The 9846-nt window shown below is 39.5% G+C and overlaps 1 protein-coding gene across 2 annotated transcripts in view; it reads right to left on the bottom strand.

Annotated features, from left to right (window-relative positions):
- Positions 1 to 7186: 7186 nt before the first annotated feature.
- kcnh7b (potassium channel, voltage gated eag related subfamily H, member 7b) overlaps positions 7187 to 9846 on the bottom strand; it is a 64624-nt gene continuing 61964 nt past the window's right edge. For both annotated transcript variants that reach the window (XM_084725208.1, XM_084725209.1), the window contains 2 exons: positions 9562 to 9742; positions 7187 to 7677 (listed from right to left, as the gene is read on the bottom strand). In XM_084725208.1, coding sequence (XP_084581334.1) covers positions 7357 to 7677; positions 9562 to 9742 — 502 coding nt within the window. In that variant the 3' untranslated portion in view covers positions 7187 to 7356. The remainder of the gene's footprint in view (positions 7678 to 9561; positions 9743 to 9846) is intronic.

The following is a 9846-nucleotide window of genomic DNA, read 5'->3' as shown; positions in this document are numbered from 1 at the left end:
CCTCTTTAAATAAGATCCTTTAGCAGGTAGGTAGGTTTCTTTATTTTCCCCATAGGGAAATTTGTTGTACAGCAAGATTTTACATAAAAAGAAATAAATTAAAAACACAATACCGCCTGTGCCCTTTGCTGCGTGTCGTCCCCTCTCTCTTCACCCATCTTTCCTGTCTACTCTTCAGCTGTACTATCAAATAAAGGCAAAAAACATAACTTAAAAAAACAAACAAAACAAAACAATATGCAATATGTGCCATGATAGTGCAGGACTGCAGACAAGGTGCTGCTATTGAGCATATCTATAGTACATGGAATGACAGAGGTGTGAAATTTATTATTAATTATTTTTCATAATACGACCAGGTGGATAGAGTGACTCTGCACAAGAAGTTAATGTAACTTGGGAACTTAGTATCATTTTGTATCTATACAACACATCAGGTGTTTGCTTTTGGGTCATGGCCCAACAGTAAGGTTCAGTTTTGGCTCTTGAAGGGAAAATGTTTGTCCATCCCTGATTTATTTATGACAAACAGTCCATGTTCCCTCACAAACAGCAGTGAGCGCAAGTTAAACCTGCCTGTTGGACGTCCTGGAGCAGCTCGAATCCTCCATCTAATGATCCAGAACAGGGTAAATATGGATATTGTAAAATAAAACAAAAACTGTGCAAGTCATTTTTAATTAAAACAGTTTAAAACAGTGTTTTAGTTTAGAACTAGGTATGGGCCTTTTAATGTTTACTTATTTTTCTGGTAAATAAAGTTATTATTAATGCTTGTTCATGAAAGTTCATGAAATTTCCATGAATTATAAACATTTTGTTATCCAGTTTTCTTTTCATTTCTTCATAATACCTCTGTAAAGTTGCTGATATTGAGTTTGGCATCTGACCGTGCATTTCAAAGTGACCTGTCCCAGATTATCAGGCAGATTTCTTTAATTAATTTACTTCTTTCTTAATTTTCATATTGATTTTAGGTTGCCAACTTTACATCCGATCAATAAAAACTAGCCTTTTGGCTAATTCAGGTATATTTATAATAATGTTTAATAATATGTACTGTCCCCGTAAAATTAATTAATTTCAATTAATGAACTCCACACCCCTGTCACCTGTCCATCCTGACAACCAATCACTGACCGTTTTTGGAGAAGTCTGCCCACGTCTCTTCCTTTCTAACGGAGGTGAAAGGGAAGTGATGGTCTCTGAAAGATGGTGTGGGAAAAAAATGGGTCATTTTGGAGTGGCTTTTTATTGCGACACCTGTGCAATAACTGTGGTGTATCAGCATCTCTACATGCAAAGGAGAAGTGCCCACCAACATGGATTTGAACAAATTTGTGAGCAAAATGTGAGAGAAATAAACCTTTTGTGTGCACAGAAGTAGTCCTGGATCTTTTACTTCCTCTTATAAAAAATGGGAGCAAAAACAAAAGTATTGCACTTTATTTTTTTGTTGAGAGCAGCACACACACCCGTTATCCACACACACAGGTGTTTACACTTGTGGCTGATGATTAGGCCTCGTCCCAGTTCGCTGTGAGCATGTGTAGACTGTCTGTTGACGTCTCCTTCACTCTCATGTTGCACCTGTAAAGACAGGACAACTTACACCTTTACTCTTGTTATTGGTGCCCTGGTACAAGTAATTAAAAAACAACTGTGTCCAGGTCCTTTAAGGACTGTGTTGAGTTATTTATACTTACCTGAGTATTTTTATTTCGTTCACAGTAAGTAGGGTAAAAATACTCCTTACTTACATTTATTGACAATTAAGTAACTTTTCAGATGAAGACTTGAATCCTCCTTTCACTACCGCTTAGTAATGTGTCATAGAGCCTTTCAAAGTCCGAGACCCGTCCCCTCCTCTAATGTTGCACCAAATACATAAAAAAGGTCTGTCCTGAGGCATTCATTAGTTTCCGACTCTGGGAAAGTTGGCAGAAACAGTAAAATTCCCCAATGCTGTATCTCTGAGCTATTTCTTTAACCAAATCACATATGTTTAGGCTTTTCTGTGATCTCCTTTTTATCGCTGATGTAATAACCATGCAGCGAGCTTCCCTTGACACTGTGTGCAGCCCCTCTGAGGAGGTTCGCCTCCCACGCTGAAAACCTCTGCTACACATAAAAACCTTTAAGCTATGTATAAAATATGTATTATTTTAATGATACCATACTAAACATAGCCTGACTTATACTCCCTTTCATTCAGTATCCATCCAAGCGGAGTTGATCATTATCAAGTTAGCACATGATCAGAGGCACAGTTGAAAACATCTGGGCTCCAACAACAGGAACAAACTATGTACAATACAATCATTGCTGGCCTTTCATCATCTGCTCATCTTGTAGAAATATAAGTAACATCAGTATTTTCATTATTAATACATCAATATAGACTTAAAAGAGGGAAATCCAGTGACTCGGCTGTAAGTGTGTTTTCATTTATTGCTCCCACAGCTTCAAAACAAACATTTGTACTACTGTTTTTCTAAAGAGTTTCTCTTATAATTTACTCAGTTAAAAAAAATACATTTTTTTTACATCTGGCAATATGATGTATATTTTCTAACAATTGTCTAACAACATTTTAACTTTAATGTACACTGCCAACAAAAACAGTACAGGGAAACGATATGAATCGTTGATGGTTAGTTATTCATGAAGATGCTGACTTAGCATTTGGATTGGTTGTATAGGCACAAGACCCTCTCTGGGGCCTGTTTATGCGCAAGTACTAACTTTCCATGTGTTCCACAATCCCCCCCCATGCCGACCCTCCCACGTCCCCAGCCCACCCTTTAAGTGCATCCTAAAAGAGACAAGTATGCTGACATCATTTCATATTGTAATGTGCTACTTTGGGCTGATAAGCAGTGCAAAACAGTAAATATATAGATAAAAAAAACGCATGCACTGCCTTGTAGAAATACCTACATCATACTTGTTTGTCAGAGGCCTAGCTCTGGGATCGCAGCAGAATACTCTTAAATCTGCATGTCATGATATCTGCCTGGACAAGCATGTATGGTGTACTCTGTTGGCTTAATGTTGTACAGTAGGTGCACGTCAGTGACCGCAGTAATAATGCACATTGTTTAAAGAAGAAAACAACAGTATACTTGATACTGTACTGTATATTGCAGTGCAATTGTCCATAACCCCTGAGTCACACTTCAGAGAAAACAGGCATACAACTAAGGATAAGAAAACTGTTCATACACCTTTGTAATAATGCTGTATTACACTAATAGCTGCAGAAAATAGTTTGTATAATCAGTTCATATGCAGGCTCAGACCCTCTAAGTGGCAGAGTCTGTATATGTGTTGAACACAGGCTTTAGACTCTAATGGGCTCTAACAGCAATGACCAGGTTCATCGGTGACTGCTGGGGTGTCCATGTGGCCAGTATCAGGCAAGATCTGTCCAAGCAGAGAAAATTTACCGTATGTGTTTCCAGCTGTGGCCTTGTCAGAGCCTCAGAGTCAGGTCCTCTGCAAAGATTTCAGCAACTGGAGGAGGAATGGCAGTGTCTTCATTTTCCTCATGTTTCAGGTACTCATGCATGCACGATGGCAATGAGGACACAAAGCAGCGCAGGGCCCGGGCTTTGGCTGACATTCTGTCTTGCAAACTGCCTGGACATGTAGGGCTCTTCCATTGCCACACTGAATCAAAGCATGCCAGAGTCCAGTTTTAAAAACCTGGCTCTGCCCTCAACCACAAAGCTGAGACCCAGAACCGACCGTTACCCCTAATTATCTCAAAGTCAAATCCGCCTCCGCCCAGAACCATTAACATAAGTCACTCACTTGTGTTCTAACCAGCACAGCAACTGTGATCCTGCAGCTGTTGATGTGTTTCTATGGTGACGATGAGCCAAGCGTGTGGCTATTACAAGCTAATACTTATTGAAACTTTTTACAAGCAGCAAAGCCACTGACAACATTATTCACACAGGCTTTGAGTGCACCAAAATTCTCCAAAATGCCAGACCTGGCCTATCCTCCACTGGCTTTTTTTTGCCTTTATTTTAGCCAGCAGCTATCCTATATTGCTGTCAGATCAAACAGTGACATCCCATCGTTTGGCAGAATGTGGGGTCAAAGGTTGTGTCATAGGCTTTCACAATAAAATCCTGCCAGCAGTCACAAATGATTTAAACATACTGCTGAATAATTTTTATTTCTGACTTCTCTTTATTGTATTATATACGTTTTATTATTTTTCTCACTTGCTGCCTCTAAGGAATGCTACGCTGACTTGCACTTCCAATACTGGTCATAAAACACTGAGCTTTGCCGAGTCTGAATTTGGGCCAGAATTGGCTGATGTGACATCTCACCGACTGAACCAACCTGTGCCAAACCCCTTCTTCCCTTCAAACAGCTTGTGTTGCGAGACTGAACTCATGTCTGTGCCACAGACCACAGAGAAAGGTGTCTTAAAAACTCTCTATGTTCCGTTTTCAGTACTTTTGTAGCATCTGACTCAATGTTGTTGGTCTGAGGTTTAGTTTCTCTCCTGCGTCGCTGTTTTGTACTTTGAGGTATCTGCTTTGTTTTACTGTTTCATGCTTTCAGCCATAAGGGAGTCCTGTCTCGTTACAGCTGATGAAAAGCCAACATTTTCTAAAAGTCATTTTACAACAGCTCAACTCAAGAAAATCACGTCATCAGTTAAAATACACACCATGAAGCCCAGTTGTAATGGAGATGCAAATCCCTGCTGCACTGGGCTGAAATGCTGAGTCAAACTAAACTAAGCCAAGCCAGGGTGTGTATAGAAAAGGGACTACTAAGTCTTTGTCCACCGGCTGCCAGCATCATGGTGTCTATCTCTAAGTACCTGTTGCACTGACTGGAGTACAGGAAGCTGAGTGATCAAGTACCCTGTCTTTAGGGCAACTTTGGCAGTGAGTGGTACAGTAGCTGCTCTCTGTTGACACTCAGCTTCTGAAGTAAATAACATCTCCCTCTTCAGACTGCAGGCATGGAAGTGTGGGAAAAGGCTCGACAGGGTTTTTTATGTCAAAAGAAGTTATTGCTATTAACTATGCAAAATGCATTTCTCAATTCTAAAGGTTGATAGACAGGAATTTTCAGGGCAGTGTTTGTCCTGGAACCCCAGATTTCTGGTACATACAGTAAGCTGGCCCCTTTTTGCACAGGAATGGGAGTGAAAGCTTCCTATTGTCACCTTGTGACAAGCTGACTTTGACTTACTGTTGTCCTTCTCTTGGCCTGAGCTCAGTACTTGCTGTGAAACTCTCTTTTAAGTGCTGCTGTCATCCTTACCTTCTGTTGAACCAGAACGGACAGGTTTTTGGGTTTGTATCTTTGCCATAAGTCCCTGTTTTTGGTCTCTCACTGGATCCTCGCAAAGCATGCTCGGTCAGCACCCACAAGAGCCTTATCTGGGAATGCTGAAGAGCAGCTTGAGGGGTTTGACTCAAACTGTGCATGAACTTCCAGGTTTGTTTCACCATCCTCCATCTGCTGCACAGACTGGTGAGCTGTGGTGGCTATGACCTGGGAGCAAGTCTAATCCCAATTCTGCAGCTGACACCAGAAAGAAACCCACATGATGTGATGCACTGATGCCTGTAGTACTGAACCAGTCAAGTGTGAGCGTAGGCCACTCAGCTCCTCTTAGCAAGTAATGATGGAGGGAGAGACACATCTTTCTGACAGACAAGGTTGTCAAGCCTTTTCCTGGGTCCATGAATAAAGTTGTAAATGTATTAGACTGGCGCACTGAAGCTTGTGTGACAGTGCAATGTACTGAGACTTGATTTGTAGGACAGATGTGGTGTTCATTATGGATGACTGTAGCCTCGTGGCCCAGTCAGCCCAGCCCATTGTGACCAATTGTGTGTTGGGACATAAAATGTTTCAAGAGTCGCATGAAGGAGTACAGAGAATTAGAGTCCATCAGAGTACAAAGCCTGGGTGAGACAGAGTTCTATCACAACCGGGTAGAGCCCTTAAACCAGCAACCCTGCAGATTAGGTAGAATTTAGTTACAAATCTGTAGACTTAGGCTGGGTTGCGCCAACAAGGATTAATTTTTAAACCTGATAAAATCATGGTTTAACTATTATACTGCACCAAAATTTTAAACTATCTTAAAATCAAGAAACATTAAATTTAATTATCCCTTTAAATAGTGTACTCTTTAATCTAAACCTAGATTAAAATAGTCTGATACATTAACCGTTCCAATATTAAACTTAAACTTAGACTAGAATATGTTTAACTTTTAAAATGTCTGCCTTTTTAAGATGGAGTGAGCAAAATAATCAAGTTTCTTGTAGAAAGTTAAGGGACAAACTCTGATCAATTGAATTTTACAAAATGTAATTTCTTTCTTTCATAAGCTGGTCCACTAAAACAAGCTGCCAGGTTCCTTACTGTGCTGTTGTCCATTTTGTAATCTTTTATGATTTGCCTATTGCTCAATTAATTTGTCCAACATGTTTTTCTTAAAGGAGGAGAAATTAGACCTTCTCTGTCGAGCCACCATGTGTAGTCTGGCTAACTAACATCACATGTTGTTCATATTTTAGCTAGCTAGCAAACAGTGTAACATTTAACTTTTTTAGCTAGCCAACAGAATATAAAGTTTTGTTAACTTTTTAGCTAGCTAGCTAACAATATAATGTTCTTTAAGGAATACAGAGCAGCCTAAAGTGAACAGTTTCCCTCCTCTTTTATACTTACTAGGTCCTGACAGCATGCCATATTTATTTATTTACTTGTTTGTTTATTCATTTTAATTTGGGTAAGCAGGCAACTCCATATTGATTAAACTATGTTTAATTTGGGTTTATAGATGTATGACACAGTAGAGTTTGTGCAACAGAGCTCTTCTTATTTTTAAACTTGGATTCACTCGCCTTAAACTTAAGTTCATTTTTGTTAGAGCAACCCAGTCTCAGAGATTGAAGAAGTGCTGTCCTCCTACAGTTCCACTCTCCGTGTGGTTGAATAGGTCTGTCCTGATAGGTTATGGTGTCTACATGTAAAGTTTGAGTGTGTGAATCTGTGAAGATGAGCCGTGGTGCTAAAAGAGTCCATCAGAGTGCTTCTGTGTTGATAGAACTAGAGTTACAATATGTAACCGCTGTTATTACACTGATAACTGCAGAAAACAGGTTGTTAACACACTGTTAACTGCAGCGAACAGTATTTTATCCACATGCATAATGAGAAAAAAAACATCTTACTTCTATTACCAAGCCATTGCAAATTAACAATACAAATGTCTGTGCCAGCATGCTGATAAAAAGCTGCTACTTAGTAATTACAGCATTACAACCCAGATATTAGAACACTGTGCTGCCAGAAGGCTTATGGCCTTGGAAACTCTGGGTCTGAGACAGGTCTATGTAGTCCGGTGGAGTTGAGGTTGGAGTCAGAGGGGCATGGGGAGGAAGAGGAGGAAGAGGTGGAAGAGGTTTCAGTTGGAAGAAGGATCAATGCAGACTGTTGATGCCCTGTGATCTGTTGTTGTTGTTGTTGTTGCTGCGGCTGCTGTTGTTGTTGTGGCTCTGTATGTCTTTGTACAAGCAATGCTGTAAGGCTGTCCTCGATGGGTGCATTCACGTTGGCCAAGCTCGACAGAGAGTCTTTGGATTCCTGAACGGTCCTCTCCAGTTTGAGGTTGGGGCCCTAGAAAGAAGAATGACAGAATATATATAACTGAGTTGCCCACATTTGGGTAAAAGGCCCTAGTCATTCAACATTTTGTTTCAACAAAGAGAAGTCCATGATACAATATTTAAAAACAAAACAAAAAAAAAAAAAAACAACAACAGAAAAATGACCTGGAAAATATGTCAGTTTTTAAAAATAACACATCTATCATATTTTGTTCACATAAAATTTGTTTTTCATGTTAACTTAAAGCTATTACAATGAGTTTTAACCTGGTTATGAAATGGTCTCAGTTTATTACTGATGCCTCTATATGACCTACAAAAGAAAACATGACAAACAGTGAGAAGATCGGCTATTTCTGTATAGTCATTTTTAATGGCTGCCACCGGCTCGGACTCTCCTTGAAATCAGATGAGACGAGCTTGTGTTTACTTTTTCCCTGCCAAAGTTACAGTGAGTCGCACAGCAGCCGGTTAAAAAGAAGCAGGAGATCTTTATTTAGATTAGTTTGTTTCTGAGGTTATATTTTGTGGTTATTATGGTGAATTTGTCCATAGGGGTCACCAAAATCATCAAAATATGAAAGTTCCTTGGAGTAGCTTGAAATGCTTCTGCTTTCCCTCTACGTAGCCAGACATGACCTAAGCATAGGCATAAAATGGCAAGAATTGTCTTTGGCAATGAATGTTTGAATTATGTATGTGCAATTGTAGAACAAAACGATGCAGCAGTTGTTGCAATAATCAACATATTGTTACATCCCTACTATTTGTTGTAAAAAAAAAAAAAAAAGGTTCAGAACTGAATGAGAATTGTCAATAATGAAGTTAAAATTGCCAGAAAGAAGCAATTATTGTAATATTAAAACAGTAAATAGAATAAATTAAGTTTAACAGTACTAAAGCAAGCCTATGTTACTACATGTTTTAACCTGTATTGAAATAGGCAGATTTACCATGTGGCCGAGGTAGGAAGGCAATTGCCTTGTGCCTCGTCCACCAGAGGAGCCACATTTTCCTATTTTAAATTTAAAAAACATTTTTCAACAAACCAACATCTCTGAAGACCAATATATCACTGAATACGAAGATGTGAGAGAAGTACTCTGACATTTTGCTTAAGTAAAAGTAGTAATACCACAGTGCAAAAATCCTAAGGACTTATATAGTTTTACTTAAGTAACACTACTAAAGTATCAAAAGTAAAAGTATTGTGCAAAATGACCTATTTCAGAATAATATACTATTTCATTGGACTATAGTTATTAATGAAAGAATCACTTTATTGCTTCTAATCGCTGGTAACTGTGGAGCTAATTTTAACTACTTTTACAGTATACAGTACAATGCTCAATCTGCAAAGTAGAGTAGAAACATTTTTTTTGCCTTATTTTCTTCTTCTAATTCTCATGTGTCTGTCTGTCCTTCAGTTCTGTGGATTTGTTCACTGAAAAGACTTTCCTCCAAATAGTTTTTGTTCACTTGCTATGATTGTGTGAAGCAAAATGGAGAAGGGCTTCACAATGGTTTTTGCCTGCAGCCTCCAAATCACTAAAATTGCTCTTGTGTATTGACTCCCATGTGGGTTAGAAATACTGTATGTTACCCAGACAATTCAGACGGTCTCAGGTAGGATGTCAGTAACAATGACTCAATAATTCAGACTGTGATCGTACAGACATTCTGGCAAACGCTGCGGCAGACAAACCAATCAGTGTAAATATTCAGTAGGTAGGTGCAAGACGTTATGTAACAGTGCAAGCTTGTCACTGCCATGTTCCCCTTGAACATCATGAAGACTTGGTGAGGATGTGATTGGTGTGATTTTCACTCTGCCAGATGCTTCATGTACACATGTGCAGAAATAGCAACAATAACAGCCTGTAAACCTCCTTACTTGAGTTCCTGTATGGCTGAAGAAATGGCTTGCAGTCAGAGCAACTGGCTGAACCTTCACGGCAGGTCTGTGATAGTCCGGACTGGCAGTCACAGTGCTGTAGGCTGGAGGTCCCAGCGTCGGCTGTCTCTGCAGCAGCTGCAGGATGGTGTGAATATCTGACATCAGCTGAGACTCCAGCCTCAAAAAGAACAGAAAAAAAACACAAAATGTTATGACCAAGGTGCTTCTCCATTGTCAGTGTATTACCATACCAAAATATGCCCACAGTTTTGAGAAGCAGAG

Source organism: Lutjanus erythropterus, chromosome 8 (assembly GCF_056507025.1).
Source record: "Lutjanus erythropterus isolate fLutEry1 chromosome 8, fLutEry1.hap2, whole genome shotgun sequence".
NCBI lineage: Eukaryota > Metazoa > Chordata > Actinopteri > Lutjaniformes > Lutjanidae > Lutjanus > Lutjanus erythropterus.
Note: the sequence above shows the minus strand (reverse complement) of the source record. Positions and strands in the feature narration are given on the sequence as shown.